The sequence below is a fragment of the Scyliorhinus canicula genome, chromosome 12 (assembly GCF_902713615.1).
Source record: "Scyliorhinus canicula chromosome 12, sScyCan1.1, whole genome shotgun sequence".
Classification (NCBI taxonomy): Eukaryota; Metazoa; Chordata; class Chondrichthyes; order Carcharhiniformes; family Scyliorhinidae; genus Scyliorhinus; species Scyliorhinus canicula.
In genome coordinates, this window is record NC_052157.1 from 103,862,131 (window position 1) to 103,881,853 (window position 19,723).

Here is a 19,723-nt window from a genome sequence, read left to right on the forward strand (position 1 = left end):
GGGGGGGGGGGGGGGGAAATCAGACCCCCGTAGACTCACAATGGGAAGCGCATGCATAGATTTTTAAATAAATTTAGAAGTGCTACTTTCTTACTTTAACTTATATTTAACTTATGGTAGCATAATGTAATAATTCTGCAGTCAACTACAGTAAGTTCTTATCAGAACTCTGATCGAAGGTTTTATCCAATGCTTCCGGTTCAAAAAAAAAGTTGCAGAGCCAAAAAACCCCCCATCGTGGATATCCGCGGCTCGGATGCAACGCGGGTGGCTGTCTTGGACCCCAACACCCGCGTTATAACGGGGGACTACTGTATTATTTATTTTCCAATTAAGGGACAATTTAGCGTGGCCAATTGACTTACCCTGCACATCCTTTGGGTTTGTGGGGTGAAACCCACGCAGGATTCACATGCTGGTTTCTGGAAGTTTCTGAACAATCTGAAAGTGAACAAAAACCAGCACCTCGCACCTGCAATGGAACACTCTGCATCGCATAAATGCCAAACCAAAACAAAACAAACAATGGACTCGCAGACGAGATGTCTGCCCCAGCCAGCTATGGGCAAAAGCAACTGTTTGCAACTCATCGCCATTCTGGTGCTGACGGCCTAAGCATGACCTGTTCCAAAACACAATAGCTTTCAACCAGGGGCTTCATCCAGTTAACCTGAAACCAGTGTCTCCAACAACAAAAGGAATCCAGACTCTATTAAACACTTCATGATTCCAGCCCTGGGGAAAATACATCCTTTGTCCAAAGGAGGGGATGGGTAATTTCAGGTTTGTTGTCCAAGTTATTCATAAAGCATTGAACACTCCAAATTTAAGGGTTGGGTAAAATATGCCACCACTTATAAAGGGCGGAAATAAAGAAAAGCACCATTATGGATGGGTTGCAAGGGGAGAAATGAGGGCATTTTAAATTAATCCCCCTTCTGTTTATAATAGCATGTAAACATGTGTAATGGAAAATTTATGCAAGGTACACCCTCTCCAACTTCAAAAAGACAAAAATTAATCAAGCTGGATCAACAGAGCTCACTTATATGACCCATCCAGATCTTCGGGTCCACCAGGTTTACAAACAAATGTTTTTCACTGAACTCCAAAACCGAAGCTTGTAAGATGTTGATGGAACCACATTAAAGCTTGACAGTGTACCTTTCAAATACATTAAATTTGGCAGAAGACTGTGTGGCTGTAATGGAACTAAGCCATTTATGGATAGACTGATTGAAACAAGTCAAAACAGATTCCAAGTCTACAGACTGAGTATTGACCCTATATCATTTTGACCACAACCAAGTTGGACTTCATTAACACAATGTGGAACTGTCTGACGATCCAGTGCATCAAGGAAGCTAACTGGGGCATTGTTTATCTTCACTTGATTTCTCTTAATCATCCCCACAATATATAGGGAATCAAAGTCCTTAGGAGTGCAAATATAGGATCAAATTCAAATAGGAGCCTAGAATATGAAGCAAGTCTTTCAAATTAGGGGAGAAGTAAATAGATTGGAAGGATGAACAAGGGAAACTTTTAAAGGGAAAGCTGATAATACGGAATAAATACAGAATCATTAAGCTTAATTGAAATAAGCATTTACCACTCTGAATGAATTGAGAGAAATAATATAGTCAACAAATGCTCCAGTTTATAAAGGGAATTCACTGGGTTTAATACAAGAATATTTAAAAATAAATTAGGTAGGGTGATCAAAGAAAGAAAAACTCTAATAGCACTCTAATATTAAAGAGAACAGTCACAGATGGACGTACAAGTTAAAGACTTGAATCAGCTTGAAACTATTCACAATCTACTCTCCCTAAAACAGAGCTAAATGAGCAAGACGGAAGACACACAAGAGTTGAAAAGGTTGGGGAAAAAAAACCCTTTTGCACAGTGATCAACAGATGGCATATAAAATAGTGAAGTGAAAGTGAATCATTAAATTAACTGAACTGGAGGAGAATCCAGAACAACTGGACAGTCGAGTCATCCCAGAGTGAAAGCAGGAAGCACCTCTTACCCTCCCCAACACACAAGAGTAATGGACATCTGGAACACTTTTCCGAACAGTTTGTGGAAGTGTCAACTGAGATAGAGATTAGTGTTGGATAAGGGCATCAGGGATATTGATCCCAAGTGGGGTTGAGGGACAGATTAAGTAAGGGATTGAATGGTAGTACAGGCTAAAGGGGCAGAATGGACTACGGTCAAGTACCTCAATGGGGAACAACATCAACTCTTTCTGGATGAAAATGAAAGGTGGGCCTCATTCATAGTTAATTTGATGACACAAAACAGCAATCACCAATTCTACATAATCACACGACTTGTAATGAATTAGACCAGGCCTTTGAGATACATACATAGGCGATAGGAGCAGGAGGAGGCCTTTTGGCCCTTCGAGCCTGCTCTGCCATTCATCACGATCACAGCTGATCATCCAACTCAATAGCCTAATCCTGCTTTCTCCCCATAGCCTTTGATCCATTCTCCCCAAGTGCTATATCCAACCGCCTCTTGAATATACTCAACGTTTTAGCATCAACTACTTCCTGTGGTAATGAATTCCACAGGCTCACCACTCTTGTGTGAAGAAATGTCCCCTTATCTCTGTCCAAAATGATTTACCCAGAATCCTCAGACTGACCCCTTGGTTCTGTACACACCCATCATTGGTAACATCTTCCCTGCAGTTTAGTCCCATAAGTCAGTAGGAGATTCCTCATTCTTCTGAACTCCAGCGAGAACAATCCCAACCTAGTCAATCTCTCCTCATATGACAGTACCGCCATTCCTGGAATCAGTCTAGTAAACCTTCGCATGTACTCAAGAGAAGGAGTCTCTTTTCCTCAGAGAAGGAGACCAAAAGCGCACACAATACTCCAGGTGTGGCCTCACCAAGGCCCTGTATAATTGCAGTAACACATCCCTGCTTCTATACTCGAAACCTCTTGCAATGAAGCCTTCTTTACCGCCTGCTGCAGCTGTATGCTTATCTTCAGCGACTGGTGCACAAGGACACCCAGGTCCCACTCCACACTTGCCTCTCCCAATTTACAACCATTCAGGTAGTAATCTGCCTTCCTGTTTTTGCTTCCAAAATGAATAACCTCACACTTCTCCAAATTATACTGCATCTGCCATTGATTTGCCCACTCGCCCAACCTGACAAGATCATGCTGTAGGTTCCCTGCATCCTCATCACAATTCACTCTCCCACCCAACTTGGTATCATCTGCAAACTTCAAGAGGTTATATTTTGTTCCCTCATCCAAATCATTAACATATATTGTGAATAGCTGGGGTCCCTGCACCGATCCCTGTGGGACCCCACTGGTTACTGCCTGCCAATTTGAAAAGGACCGATTAATTCCTACTCTTCATTTCCTCTCTGCCAATCAGTTTTCTATCCACCTCAATACATTTCCCCCAATCCCATGTGCTTTAATTTTGAACAATAATCTCTTATGGAGGACTTTGTCAAACACCTTTTGAAAGTCCAAATATACCACATCGACTGGCTCCCCCTTGTCAGCTGTACTGGTTACATCAGATCCAACAGATTTGTCAAGCATAATTTTCCCTTCATAAATCTATTCTGACTGACTGATCCTGCCAATGCTTTCTAAATGTTCCGTTATAAAGTCCTTGCTAACGGATTCAAGAATTGTCCCCACTAACGATTTTAGGCCTAATTGGAATTGGATTGGCCAATTGGAATAAGAGTTCCCTGATTAATGGGCCAATCAGGGAACCTCTTGGTATATAACAGGGAGCGCCAGACCTTTTGCACTCCGAGTGTAGATAGCAAGATGAATGTACACGGTTATAACTGTATCCATGATTAGAATTCAGATTTCTTTTTCCCAGTTCTTCTTCTCCACAAATTTTTCTTCCTCTTTTCTTACTGACCGCCATCAAACCAGACATTTTGTTTCCTCACATTTAAGTTTGAAACAAAGTTGCAACAAACAAATGGAAGAGTGAAATAAAAAGTGAAAATCCCAAATACAGTTACAGAATCATTCCACTGACTTTTCGGTGACATTCATCCATGGACTAGCATCAAGTTGGCACTAGTTAAGAACACGTTCTTCGGAGAAAATGAGTGTCTACTATTTACCTTTCTCGGAGGTGATATAGTTGAAATCGATTAGCTAGTTTCATTAGGTTGGTGAGGAATATGTCATCTTCCTTCAGCTCAAGTTCATCCTTGTAAACCCATCGAAGCATCGCCATAGTTACTTCTGGCTCAGCATCTGGCAGAGAACAAAAACACAAAAAGAATCATTTACCATGAGAAAACATTGGAAGAGTGGGGGGAATGTCACACCCCACTTTGAGCCTGCTTTATCAATAGGATCATGGCTGAACTTTATGAACAGTACTTTCCTGTTCTATCCCCATATCCTTTGATTTCCTTGCTGCCCAAATCTTAGTCTTGAACATACTTATCACAGCCCACTGGGGTAGAGAATTCCAAAGATTCAGAAGAATTTCACCTCAGCCCTTCACAGCTGACTGGTTAGATTATGACCCCTATCTTCTCGCCTCTCCAGGCAAGAAAACAGCCCCTCGGTATCTACCCATTCAAAAATTGTTTCAATGAGATTGCCCACAGAGAACAATGGGACCCATTCTACTGAATCTCAAGAGAACATCCCTCTTATCTCAGGAATCAGTGAAACTTTGATGTATCCTTTCCAAGGGAAGCATGTCCTTCCTTTGGTAAGGAGTTCAAAATGGGCATAGTACTTGGGATGTAGTCTCACCAAAGCCCTGCTTCACAGTAGCAAGGCTTTGAAACCAACACAGGACATACAGTGCAGGAGACCATAAGACCATAAGACATAGGAGTGGAAGTAAGGCCATTCGGCCCATCGAGTCCACTCCGCCATTCAATCATGGCTGATGGGCATTTCAACTCCACCTACCAGCATTCTCCCTGTAGCCCATAATTCCTCGCGACATCAAGAATTTATCTATAAGAGAAGAGGAGGCCATTCAACCCATCGAGTCTGCACCGGACTATTTAGGCTCTCACTTCCACCCTATCCCCGTAACCCAATAACCCCTACTATCCTTTTTGGTCACGAAGGGCAATTTATCATGGCCAATCCATCTAACCTGCACGTCTTTGGACTGTGGGAGGAAACCTGAGCTCCCAGAGGAAACCCACGCAGACACAGGGAGAACGTGCAGACTCCACACAGACAGTGACCCAGCGGGGAATTGAACCTGGGACTCTGGAGCTGTGAAGCCAGTGCTAGCCACTTGTGCTACTGTGCTGCCCTAATACTTTGAATACCTTGCAACAATGACCAATATTTGCTTTATAAAACGCCTGTACCTAATTCTTTCACAAGGCATGGGCGTCACTGGCTAGGCGAGCATTTTTGTTATCCAACCCTAATTGCCCTAGAGAAGGTGGTGGTGATCCACCTTCTTGAGCCACTATTTAAATTCCAACAGCTGCTGTGGTGGGACTCAAACTAGTGTCCCCAAAGTGTTAGTCTCAGCTTCTGGATTACTCGCCCTACACCACCGTCTCCCCTGCATACCAACTCTCAGATTTGTGTAAAGGACAATTAATTCCTTCCGAATACCAACATTTCATAACCTTACACATCAAAAAATATTCTGCTTTCCCATTCCTGCCTCCAAGTGGAAAATTCCAAAAATCCTCCATCTGCCACCACCTGGCCCAATCAATTAATCGGTCTCCATGGATTCTCCTCACCACTTGTAAAGCGAGGTGGAAAAACATGAGCCAACATGGAAGTATTACCCTCATCTAAATCATTAATGTAAATTATGAATTGCTGAGGGCCAAAGCATAGATCCTCACCTGCCCCACAAAATGATCCATTTTACATCGTTTACTCTCTGGTAGCAATCATCTGTGCATGATAATATCATCCCCAATCTCATGAGCCCTAACCTTGTGTAACAACTTGTGTGGGACCACATTACATATGCAACGAAGATCTAAATATATCTACCCTATCTACCCAATTAGTTGCACACTCAAAAAAACAAATAGCATTTGTTAAACACAATTTTCCCTTCATAAAATTACTGATCCTACACACTCATGCTAAATGGCTTGAAGGGTAACTGGCCTATAATTCCCCATATTCTCAATCCCGCCTTTTTTGAACAGATTCTGAGACAGTTCCAGAATCAAGGGAATTCTGGAAAATGAAAACAAATGCATCCACGAAGATATAGGCCTTCAGGCTTGGGAGAGTGTGGCAGCTTTCACACCCATTAATCTGACCTATACCTTACTCCAAAATTGCTGGTTGCAGCTGCAACAACTCCCAGGAAAATTAAGAGCAACTATTAAGAATGAAGGAGCTTTTTACATGCTTTGGTATTTAACAGGAGAGAACGCCAACTCCGCTACTCTCCTGTATTTTCTCATGCCAGTGTAGGTTATGCAAAAGCAATGACTCCAGAAATTCAGTCATCACACACGTTGGTAACAGGATGCAGCTTTTCCTCTGAACAATACTCAGAAATCCATGCAGAACTGTCAGGAAAAATAAGATAACGGTGTTGGGAAGTGCAGCACTTTCAGGAAAAATAAGAGCAGCGTTGGACGGATGTGACAATTGGCAAGTCAGCTAGATTTGGAGCTCCATATAGTTTTTCTCTGTTTCTGAGAAAATTAATAAAATGGTACTATATTCTATGGTTTAGGAGGTGAGAGTGAGAGAAATGCGGTTATTGAAATTCTGAGGTTTGACACTGGAGCCACCAAGAGGCTGTTTCTCTCGGCCAAAGAGTTTAGAATTGGGTCTCAAATCAGGATAAGACATCAGCCATTTGGGCTGAAAATTAGGAGAAATGTCTTTGCCCAGGTGATGAAGATGCTCATTGAGTCTATTCAAGATTGAGATATGGGCAGTAAGGGAATCAAGGGATATGGGTGGGAAATGGATTGCTGCGTGAGATGTCTAATTGAATAGTGGAGCTGGCTCAAGGAGCCATGTATACTCCACGCATGTCTTGCTTTTCAGTTCCAGAAGTAACGATAGAGGGCACAATCTTGTGGAATTGCCAGGTATTTCCCGACCCAGCGAGACCATCAGTAGCTAGGACAGTTAGGACACTTGTACACCATTAAAACATCTCGGAGCCGAGGACCCAGGTTCGATCCCAGTCCACTGTCCGTGTGGAGTTTGCACACATTCTCCCGGTGTCTGCTATGCACCACTGGAGGGATCATGGCATGGGAACCACATTTAAAGCAGTCCGATGCCCTGTTCAATGGCAGCCCAGGTGGCCTCATGGGCCTTGCTATATTGTGTGTCCGCATTGGTCAACGGCCTCCGCACTGGCGTCATTAGCCAGGGCCCAAGCTTTATCCCCCAAGGGCAAGGCTCTCACCCTGGGGTATCCCTCAAAGACACCAGGGATCTCAAGACTGCCCAGGATGTAGTGCACACTCCCAGGGAAGCGTGCACACATATGCTTGATCTTAAGAAGGTGGTCGCACACAAGTTAAACATTCAGATGGTGGAACCCCATCCTGTTAATGAAAAGCGCTCCTGGACTGCGCAAGATGACATGCATGCCATCTATTACCCCCTGGACCTGGGGCATCCTGGCAATAGTAGAGAATCCTGATGAACTTGGTCCAGGTCAAAGATTATATAGTTAGCTGCCCAGGCAAACAGGGGACCCTGGATTCATGGATCCACTTGTGGACTGTCAGTTGGGATATGTCAAACAAGTCCCTATTCGAACCCTGGAATGAACTCGAGGCGTAACGATTCAGGGCTGCGGTGATCGGGAGCAGGTATCTTCCTCCTCCACTTGGTGCCAGATCTACAAGGATATAGCACAGGTACTGCACCATCTTCTTGAGGCAGAGCCTCCTGCAGCACATGCTGTCCGACATCTCTTCAAATGATCAGTGACACCTGCACACCTTGGACCATCTGCGGCTTTCCCTGGGGGTCCCTCCCTGGCATGATGGGCAACCGGGTTCTCGGGATGTGGGGCCGGCCCCTGCACGTGGGCTGCTGCCTTGAGCCGCTGTCGAGGTTGCTGCCACTGCCTTCTTCATAGAATTTACAGTGCAGAAGGCGGCCATTCGGCCCATCGAGTCTGCATCGGCTCTTGGAAAGAGCACCCTACCCAAGGTCCACACCTCCACCCTATCCCCATAACCCAGTAACCCCACCCAAACTAACAGCAATTTTGGACATTAAGAGCAATTTAGCATGGCCATCCACCTAAGGGCAGCACGGTAGCATTGTGGATAGCCCAATGGCTTCACAGCTCCAGGGTCACAGGTTCGATTCCGGCTTGGGTCACTGTCTGTGCGGAGTCTGCACATCCTCCCCGTGTGTGCGTGGGTTTCCTCCGGGTGCTCCGGTTTCCTCCCACAGTCCAAAGATGTGCAGGTTAGGTGGATTGGCTATGATATGGGGCTGGTTTAGCTCACAAGGCTAAATCGCTGGCTTATAAAGCAGACCAAGCAGGCCAGCAGCACGGTTCGATTCCCGTACCAGCCTCCCCGGACAGGCGCCGGAATGTGGCGACTAGGGGCTTTTCACAGTAACTTCATTGAAGCCTACTCGTGACAATAAGCGATTTTCATTTCATTTAAATTGCCCTTAGTGTCCAAAATTGCCCTTAGCGTTGGGTGCGGTTACTGGGTTATGGGGATAGGGTGGAGTTGTTGACCTTGGGTAGGGTACTCTTTCCAAGAGCCGGTGCAGACTCGATGGGCCGATTGGCCTCCTTCGGCACTGTAAATTCTATGATCAATTCTATGATCTATGAACCTGCACATCTTTGGACTGTGGGAGGAAACCGGAGCACCCGGAAGAAACCCAGGCAGACACGGGGAGAAAGTGCAGACTCCGCACAGACAGTGACCTAAGCCGGGAAGCGAACCTGGGGCCCTGGAGCTGTGAAGCAATTGTGCTAACCACTGTGCTACCGTGCTGCCTTTATCCGCCTGAGCAGCCACCGCGAGGTTTACAATATCATCCATAATGTGATATCTGTGGGAACTGCAGAGGGAGAGCGACTGACCACCCAGTTATGGCTTTCACCCCAGTACCCTCAAATCCCCCAAGCCTTCACCCACCCGTACACTCCCTGCCATCTCAAGGTGCCATCCAAAAAGCCAGTTGTGCTAGGGGACCCCATCCTGCAAACGGACCTGCAGCTACAGCAGGGACCCCATGGGCACTGGACCTCAGACCCTAGCCGATAACAATACTTGGACTGGGTGCGGGTTCCCTCCTTGATCTCATCTCCCTCTGGTCAGTGTTGAAGCCCAGATCTTGGGTGTTTGATTATTGGCCGCTGCCCCTGCAGTGTTGAAGCCTCCAGTGTCCAGGCCTCACAGTCTGATTGGGATGCTGGGCAATAACAATCGCCTGTGACATGGCACGCCTACCCACTTGGGAATATTTTGCTTATTGGGCAAAACCAAACAGTGCAAACACAAAACCACAACAGTGCAGTTGCACAAAGAAAGCCAAATACATGCTGAACAGTAAACAGGCAGCAACACATGGTCAGTAGCAGACCACGAGAGCATGCCTGCAATACCCACTAACGGTGTTTATCTGGACCAGTCAGCCTCATGCTCCCCCTCTTGCAGTTCCCAGCGGTGAAAAAAAAGCACCCCGGACGGTCACATGATGCAGGGTGAGCTGGAGGAGAAACCAGAAACTCTCGCCTCTGTTCCAAAGTCAGTGGCAAGACATCGCTCAGCGTCCTTTTCCTCGCTCCAGGCCACAGAACCAGAAGAGGAGGCAGCAAATGAACCCAGGCCGAGAACATCATACCAGGCAACAGTACAAGGACAGCAGCAATCACAAAAACACTCCAATGCTCCACTGCGCAGTCAGGTCAGACTGTCCAATTGCCATCTTCAGGTCATCTACCCCAACCCAATCCTCACTCCAGACCACGGAAACAGAACAGGCGACAGGAAATACACACGGCCTACAGGTGTCGGTGGCCACCAATGGGATGATCTCCACTTGCAGCTACCTGCAAACGTACGGAAAGGTGTTGGGCATGGAGGGTGCATTTGAAGGCATGGAGGGTGCACTGCCTAAACTATCTATGGAACCATTTTTTAAAAACTCAAATCAAAATGTGGTAGATTCTCGTCTCCAGCGTCAGGCGGTAATGAGCCCTCCATCTCACTGCAGAGAGCCTCTAATGCACCCTCCATGCCCACCACCAAGCAATTGACTTCCTCGGGGTCTCGAGCTCTCCTGGGTGTGGCGGACAGCACAGACCCACCAACTAGCCTCAATCCCACCACCAGGACTGTCAACAGGCAGGTTCCTCTCATGCTTCTACTGGTGTCCCGAGCCAGAGGGAAGCGGTGGTGCAGACCCTTGCTCCAGCCCCTACGCTGGCTCACCGGCAAGGTGCGACTACAACGTAGGGCTTTTCCTCACCGTCCCTCTGCCTCTTTCCCTTCTGGGGCTGGGCATGATTGAGGGGAAATCAGGGTGTCACCCACACCTCACTATAGTGGACAGGGAGGAATATCCTCTTCCCATCCTCTCTCCTCCTCCTCCATGGAGTGAAGCCATTTACGGGAAAAGAGGGTCATCCACTGGTAAGACCCGTGTCTCTGGAAGTCTCCCCGGGTTGTTCACTCTTCACTCGATGTTCCGGCCCCAAATTCATGGCAGTGGCAAGTGCCCTCCAGTTCCGGGCTGCACACCTCACCACCGCCACCCTCAGGGGCCAGCGCAGAAACGTTTTCGGGTCCGACAACAAAACGTCGACGGGCTGGGGATGTTGCTGGGTGAGCATGGGGCGAGGCCAAGCAACAGCACCCAAGCCAGAACTCAGGGTTCTTTCGACTGATGGGGTCAGAGGTATCTGGACCTGTCCGCAGGCAAACTGTCCTGTCCCATGTCTTCTTCCATGCCTTCCGGCTGCGTGGGCTCCCTCACCTCGCCAGCAGCCAAGGTGTCGGTAGGCGCTGACGTCCGTCCGTCTGACCCACCCACCCGCACGCACGCGTGCAGTTGCAGGGTCAGTGGAGGGAGTGGGGGCACCAGCTGCGGTAGCCTTGGTGGTTGCAACGGCCGCAGGGTAATTTCTTCGGAAGTGCCCCACCCCTTTGCAAGCATGGCACCATATGCCATCCATGGGCCAGAAGACGCAAAGGATCTTCCTTTGATAGGGGACTGCAAAGCCCCCCCTCTAAAACCTCCTGCCGGGCCAGGCGGATAAAGAACTGGTGCCGGAAGAGAATACGCCATTGGGGGATGTCCTTGTGGCGGAGTGGGAGTGACACGGATATGGATTTAACCACCCCCATCAGATAATGGTGGGAGGAGGAGCTCCGTGAGAAGGTAGGGCAGGACTTGAGGATCACCATCTCAGCAGTGGCCTCCAGTAGGTCCACTGACACATGGGTCCCACCCACTGAGCCCCCTTTCAAGGATGAGGTGGGCCACCAGCTGGACACCAGAATGAATATGACTTTATCGCACATCTGAGGCGTCCACAATGGACCCGTGGGCATTGAGCCCCTCGCTCCCCAGTCCAGGGCAGCCGCTGCAGCGCGATCCAGATCTCACCAATGGGAGCAGCCGGCGAGATCAGAAACCGTTCAGCGACTAGCGCAGTTCCTGATTTTGGACTCTCCCGCGACCTAACCGGCTCATTCGGATTTGCGTCTGGTGCGGCACGACCGTTCAATCGCAGCCAGAGTCTTGAAAGCAACTGGATAATATCGCAGTGATTAAAGGAGCCAAAAAACTGCTTTCCAACTCCACCTGGTTTCTGAGGGGTTTAGTAACAATTGTAACGACACCCTGGGCTAGAGCGCAATCACACACCGTCTCTCCTCTCATCGTTCTAAGGACTTTCTCTCAGGTTCTCGGGAAAAAAAAAAACCACCTGGCAGGACCCATTTGCTGTCTGTTGCCAGGCAGAATACAGGCCCTCACCAATCCATTGGCTACCAGCCAACCAATCGAACAGAATCCTTCCGATCTCTCAGGTGCCAGAAAGTCTCGAGTTCTCCGGTTCAAAAGAACAAACTTCAGAGCAGAGTGTATTATTTTGAAACCTTTGCGTTCTTTACTTCTTCTGCTTGACTTAAAAGGTATGTCTCCATTAAAGATCCATGGATCAAAAATGATAAAAATAAAATAAATAGGAAACAAGGGAATCAACAGGAAAAGTCCTTCCCAACCCCCATCACTCCACTGAAGCAAAGAATCATCAGGCTATTGCCTACCAGCACCCTGCCCTCCAGGGTGCCAAATTAAGACAGCAAGTCAGTAGTGTGGTTTGGACCAAATCTGGTAACAGGATTTATGCACAAACCTGACAGGTCTAGTTCATGGGTAGAGGAAAGGTTTGCCAGGCTCCAGGAGTCGCTGCGTGCTGCCAACACAAACTTGTGAACATTTATGTACTTTTCTCCAACCTTCACTTTCAGGTCACTGCAAGACAAAAAAAAACACAGCTGAGCTTTTGTGTCATTCGTGTTTAAAGCAGCTTAGAACGAGGTGAGAATCAAAGGCACCCCAGACACTACTCACAATTACTGGGCTGCATGATGCCAATCTGTTTACCTTGCAAGAGAGCGGTAAAGAAATCCACGGTTCAAACTTGCCCACAGGGATAAGACATTGGGAAACAGAGCGGAAACAATTTTACAATCAGAGACGGGATGAAAGCCAACGATTTAGGAAAGGCGAAGGGAATTTAGGAGAGGTGAAGATATAGGGAAGAAGGGCTGGGTGGGGAGTTGGAGGCTGGATTATGAGAGGAGGCCCTGAGGTGAGCCAATGCATCCTCATCAGTGTGCCAGGCTCAGCTTGATACAATTTAAGCTGGTACACAGGGCACACTTGACTGTGGCCTGGATGAGCAGGTTCTTTGAGGGGGTGGAGGATAGGTGTGGGCGCTATGCAGGGTGTCATGCGAACCATGTCCATGTTTTTTTTTTTGTTTTTTTTCATAGAATTTACAGTGCAGAAGGAGGCCATTCGGCCCATCGAGTCTGCACCGACTCTTGGAAAGAGCACCCTACCCAAGCCCATACTTCCACCCTATCCCCATAACCCAGTAACCCCACCTAACACTAAGGGCAATTTGGACCCTGAGGGCAATTTAGCCTGGCCAATTCACCTAACCTGCACATCTTTGGACTGTGGGAGGAAACCGGAGCACCCGGAGGAAACCCATGCACACACGGGGAGAACGTGCAGACGCCACACAGACAGTGACCCAAGCCGGGATTCGAACCTGGGACTCTGGAGCTGTGAAACATTTGTGCTAACCACTATGCTACCGTGCATGCCCGTTTTGGGCATGTCCGAGGCGGAGGGGTTTCTTGCAGGGGTTTGCTGATGTCACGTCAGAAGTATTAAAGCTGAGGGTGGTGCCAAGTCCAGAGGAACCCATCTTTTGGCGTGACCGAAGATCCAAGAGGCAGGAGGGGGTTGACATCCTGGCCTTCGTCTCCCTGGTGGCCCGGAGACGGATCTTACTAGGATGGAAGGACTCAGAACCTTGAATGTCAGGGGTATGTGTCAGTGGCATGGCGAAGTTTCTCAGACTCGAGAAAATTAAATTTGCCTGAAGGGGATCGCTGCAGGGGTTTGCCCAGTAGTGGCAGCCGTTCATCAATGTGCCCCATCAGAGATTGTTAAATAAATTAAGAGCCCATGGTGTCAAGGGTACGATCCTGGCATAGATTTTTTTTTTTTTTTAAATAAATTTAGATTACCCAATTATTTTTTCCAATTAAGGGGCAATTTAGCGTGGCCAATCCACCTACTCTGCACATTTTTGGATTGTGGGGGCAAAACCCACACAGACACGGGGAGAATATGCAAACTCCACACGGACAGTGACCCAGAGCCGGGATCGAACCTGGGACCTCAGCGCCGTGAGGTGGTTGTGCTAACCACTAGGCCACCGTGCTGCCCCGATCCTGGCATAGATGAGGATTGGCTGACTGGCAGAAGGCAGAGAGTGGGAATAAAGGGGTCGTTTTCAGGATGGCAGCCGGTGACGAGTGGTGTGCCTCAGGGGACTGTGCTGGGACCTCAATTTTTCACAATATACATTAATAAAGTAACAGAAGGCACTGTTGCTAAGTTTGCAGATGATACAAAGATCTGTAGAGGGACAGGTAGTATTGAGGAACTGAAGAAAGGGATTAGGAGAGCTAAGAGAGGGCATAAAACCCTCTTACGAGTGGTCCCAGCACAGACCCGGGGCACACCACTCGTCACCAGCTGCCATCCTGACCTACCATCTCTCATTTTTCTCATATTTCTCATATTTCTCATGTGTAAAAGGCCTTGGGTTTTCCTTGATCCTACCCGCCAAAGATTTTTTATGCCCTCTCTTGGCTCTACTAATCCCTTTCTTCACTTCCCTCCTGGCTAGTATTGAGGAAGCAAGAGGGCTGCCGAAGGATTTGGACAGGCTAGGAGAGTGGGCATGAAGTGGCAAATGAAGTACAATATGGAAACGTGCGAGGTTATGCACTTTGGAAGGAGGAATTTAGGCATAGACTATTTTCTAAATGGGGAAATGCTTCGGAAAGCAGAAGCACAAAGGGACTTGGGAATCCTTGTTCACGATTCTCTCAAGGAATCGTGATTAAGAACAAATCAATCTACACCCCAGCATTTTACCGTAATCCATGTACCAATCCAATTAGCCGCTTGAAGTTCCCTAATGTTTCCGACTCCACTGCTTCCAGAGGCAGTGCATTCCATGCCCCCACTACTCTCTAGGTAAAGAACCTACATCTGACATCCCCCCTATATCTTCCACCATTCACCTTAAATTTATGTCCCCTTGTAATGGTTTGTTCCACCCGGGGAAGTCTGACTGTCTATATCTACCCCCCTGATCACAGTCGCCCCTCATCCTTCTCCATTCTAATGAGAAAAGGCCTAGCACTCTCAAACCTTTCCTCGTAAGACCTACTCTCCATTCCAGACAACATCCTGGTAAATCTCCTTTGCACCTTTTCCAAAGCTTCCACATCCTTCCTAAAATGAGGCAACCAGAACTGCACACAGTACTCCAAATGTGGCTGTACCAAGGTGTTGTACAGCTGCATCATCACCTCACAGCTCTTAAATTCAATCCCTCTGCTAAGGAACGCTAGCACACCATAGGCCTTCTGCACAGCTCTATCCACTTGAGTGGCAACTTTCAAAGATCTATGAACATCGACCCCAAGATCTCTGCCCCTCCACATTGCCAAGAACCCTACCGTTAACCCTGTATTCCGCATTCATATTTGTCCTTCCAAAATGGACAACGTCACACTTTTCAGGGTTAAACTCCATCTGCCACTTCTCAGCCCAGCTCTGCATCCTATCTATGTCTCTTTGCAGCCGACAACAACCCTCCTCACTATCCACAACTTCACCAATCTTCGTATCATCTGCAAATTTACTGACCCAGTAAAGTTCAACTCCCTCATCGAAGTCATTAATGAAAATCACAAACAGTAGAGGACCCAGAACTGATCCCTGCGGTACGCCACTGGTAACTGGGCTCCAGGCTGAATATTTGCCATCCACCACCACTCTCTGGCTTCTATCAGTTAGCCAGTTCGTTATCCAACTGGCCAAATTCCCCACTATCACGTGCCTCCTTACTTTCTGCATAAGACTACCATGGGGAACCTCATTAAATGCCTTCCTAAAATCCATGAACACTACATCTACTGCTTTACCTTCATCCACGTGCTTGGTCACCTCCTCAAAGAAGTCAATAAGACTTGTAAGGCAAGACCTACCCCTCACAAATCCGTGCTGACTATCCCTAATCAAGCAGTGTTTTTCCAGATACTCAGAAATCTTATCCCTCAGTACCCTTTCCATTACTTTGCCTACCACCGAAGTAAGACTAAATGGCCTGTAATTCCAGGTTATCCCTATTCCCCTTTTGAACAGGGCACGACATTCGCCACTCTCTAATCCCCTGGTACCACCACTGTCGACAGCAAGGACGAAACGATCATTGCCAACGGCTCTGCAATTTCATCTTTTGCTTCCCATAGAATCCTTGGATATATCCCGTCAGGCCTGGGGGACTTGTCTATCCTCACGTTTTTCAAAATGCCCAACACATCTTCCTTCCTAACAAGTATCTCCTCAAGCTTATCAGTCTGTTTCACACTGTCCTTGCCAACAATATGGCCCCTCATTCATAAATACTGAAGAAAAGTACTCGTTCAAGACCTCTCCTATCTCTTCAAACTCAATACACAATCTCCCACTACTGTCCTTGATCGGACCTACCCTCGCTCTAGTCATTCTCATATTTCTCACATGTGTAAAAGGCCTTGCAGTTTTCCTTGATCCTATCCGCCAAAGATTTTTTATGCCCTCTCTTAGCTCTCCTAATCCCTTTCTTCAGTTCCCTCCTGGCTATAGTGTATCCCTCAAGCGCCCTGTCTAAACCTTGTTTCCTCAGCCTTACGCAAGTATCCTTCTTCCTCTTAACAAGACATTCAACCTCTCGTCAACCATGGTTCGCTCACTCGACCATCTCTTCGCTGCCTGACAGGGACATACATACCAAGGATACGTAGTATCTGTTCCTTGAACAAGTTCCACATTTCAATTGTGTCTTCCCCTGACAGCCTATGTTCCCAACTTATACACTTCAGTTCATGTCTGACAGCATCGTATTTACCCTTCCCCAATTGTAAAACTTCTCCTGTTGCATGCACCTATCCCTCTCCATTACTAAAGTGAAAGTCACAGAATTGTGGTCACTATCTCCAAAATGCTCCCCCACTAACAAATCTATCACTTGCCCTGATTCATTACCAAGTACCAAATCCAATATGGCCTCCCCTCTGGTCAGACAATCTACATACTGTGTTAGAAAAGCTTCCTGGATACACTGCACAAACACCACCCCATGCAAACTATTTGATCTAAAGCGTTTCCACTTAATATTTGGGAAGTTGAAGTCACCCATGACTACTACCCTGTGACTTCTGCACCTTTCCAAAATCTGTTCCTCCACATCTCTGCTGCTATTGGGGGGCTATAGAAAACTCCCAACAAGGTGACTGCTCCTTTCCTATTTCTGACTTCAACCCTTACTACTTCAGTAGGCAGATCCTCATCGAACTGCCTTTCTGCAGCTGTTATACTATCTCTAATTAACAATGCTGCCCCCCCCCCCCCCCCCCCCCCCGGCCATCTCTTAGAACATAGAACAGTACAGCACAGAACAGGCCCTTCGGCCCTCGATGTTGTGCCGAGCAATGATCACCCTACTCAAACCCACGTATCCACCCTATACCCGTAACCCAACAACCCCCCCATTAACCTTACTTTTTAAGGACACTACGGGCAATTTAGCATGGCCAATCCACCTAACCCACACATCTTTGGACTGTGGGAGGAAACCGGAGCACCCGGAGGAAACCCACGCACACACGGGGAGGACGTGCAGACTCCGCACAGACAGTGACCCAGCCGGGAACCGAACCTGGGACCCTGGAGCTGTGAAGCATTTATGCTAACCACCATGCTACCGTGCTGCCCCACCGTCTTTTACCACCCTTCCTAATCTTATTGAAACATCTATAACCAGGAACCTCCAACAACCATTTCTGCCCCTCTTTTATCCAAGTTTCCATGATGGCCACCACATCGCAGTCCCAAGTACCGATCCATGCCTTAAGTTCACCCACATTATTCCTGATGCTTCTTGCGTTGAAGTATACACACTTCAACCCATCTCCGTGCCTGCAAGTACTCTCCTTTGTCAGTGTTACCTTCCCCACTGCCTCACTACACGCTTTGGCGTCCTGAACATCGGCTTCCTTAGTTGCTGGACTACATGCTCCCATGTCTTATAGTCTTACGGACTTCTTAAAAAAAAATTGGGGGGGGGGGGGCGGTTTCAGTGAATTGGCCACGCTAAATTGCCCCTTAATTGGAAAAAAATAATTGAGTGCTCGAAAAAAAAGTTTACCAAGTCAGCCCGAATCAGAGGTTCACTCAAATTTCAGGATCTGCCGTCAGTTTTTAAAAAAATAAATTTAGAGTACCCAATTATTTTTAGTCCAATTAAAGGACAATTTAGCATGGCCAATCCACCTAACCTGCACATCTTTGGGTTGTGGAGGTGAACCCCACGCACACACGAGGAGAATGTGCAAACTCCACACAGACAGTGACCCAGGGCCAGTATTCGAACCCAGGTCCTCAGCACCGTAGGCAGCAGTGCTAACCACTGTTCCATGTGTGCCCCCCCCCCCCCCCCCCCCCCCTTGCAGTCAGTTCTAAAGTAGATTTTGAACTTAAGGTCATAGAAGTAGGTTTAAGGAAGAATACAACATTCTGCCATCGCTGGTAAATTTACAAATCCAGAAGAAAGCTGCCTCACAGCGAGGGATCACCCAATGTGAAATTTACAATTCATACCCCAAAGAATCGTAGTTAATAGACAAACAGCTCTCGGACGATGCCTCTCAGCATGTGCATTTAGGAGGGTGCCGAAAAAACCCATTGTTGCTTGGACCAATAAACGAGAACCAGTCAATGGTCAAGACACTGAATACTTGATCAGGCAGAGTGCACATCAGGAAAAAGCACTACCCAGGTACTCCCTTTTGTTCTGCTGCTCCCCACCACACAAATGGACATTTCATAAAAGAGTCTATTAACGCGAAATTATCTATGATTGAAGGTGCTATAGTAAATATCCCAACAATTGATTCACCACCCCACCCCCACAAAACGTGTGACCAATTACTTTGTAATCTTAAGCATTCACATGCAAAATATTTATCACTGTATCGTCTGAGATTAATTACAGTAAATCTGCCAGCTCATTTTGTGGGATTACACACCTAACCTGCAAGTCTCAAGAGGATGCATTTCATCAACGAGGTTTTCTAAAAGGGAAAGAAATCCCATTGAGATTACTGCACTGCAGCAGCCAAGCTGAAAAGGCACTCAGTCCAATTATGTCAGACGATTACAGCAGCATTGTTTAAATTTAGATATTCTGATGGCAAGAGCTAGTATGATTTTGATGCCAGTAATTTGAGAGAAAGAAGGAAATACAGTTGACCTAACTCAAAGTTAAAAGATTTACTGACATTTATCAGTTCAATTGACCTGATCCAAACACTTATTTGTAAACTAAGTCAACATATTAACTGTCAAACATTTACCTGTAATGCTCTTGCTGATAAAGCTCGGACACAATAGACAGTAGTCTGCAAACAAAGGAGTCACTGGAGTTCTCTTGGTTGGATGTGGCTGCGAGCATTGCACATCGCTTCTCTGTCTCTGCCAGCTTCTGCTGCATCTTCACATACTCCTGGCGGAGGAGTGCCAGATGTTTCTGCAGCTTGGCAACCTCCTCTATCAGAAAAAATGCCACAAGAACAGTAAAAATTAAGCACTTTAAAAATTATGACAAGTGTCTAAACAGTTAGTAAATTAATAGGCTCTTGCACCAAAGCAATTTACCAGAATAAAATTAAAGTCCTTTATTATATTGCCTTAAAGTAAAGTAAAGTACATTAAAGGTAAAAGGATAACTAGGAAAAAGAGTAGGGCCCATTAAGAACAAAAAAAGCACAGATACAGGCCCTTTAGTCCTCCAAGCCCTATTGGTCATGATACAGTCCTTGATCAAAACATCACTTCTTTGTGCCGTAACCCTCTATACCCATCCT

The 19,723-nt window shown here is 46.9% G+C and overlaps 1 protein-coding gene across 1 annotated transcript in view; it reads right to left on the reverse strand.

Moving 5' to 3' along the window:
• ankfy1 (ankyrin repeat and FYVE domain containing 1) overlaps positions 1-19,402 on the reverse strand; it is a 79,894-nt gene extending 60,492 nt beyond the window's left edge. The window contains exons 1-3 of the mRNA XM_038813632.1: positions 19,214-19,402; positions 12,355-12,473; positions 4,139-4,274 (exon numbers count right to left, since the gene is read on the reverse strand). Of these exons, the coding sequence (XP_038669560.1) occupies positions 4,139-4,274; positions 12,355-12,473; positions 19,214-19,350 (392 nt within the window). The 5' untranslated portion in view covers positions 19,351-19,402. The remainder of the gene's footprint in view (positions 1-4,138; positions 4,275-12,354; positions 12,474-19,213) is intronic.
• Positions 19,403-19,723: the final 321 nt, after the last annotated feature.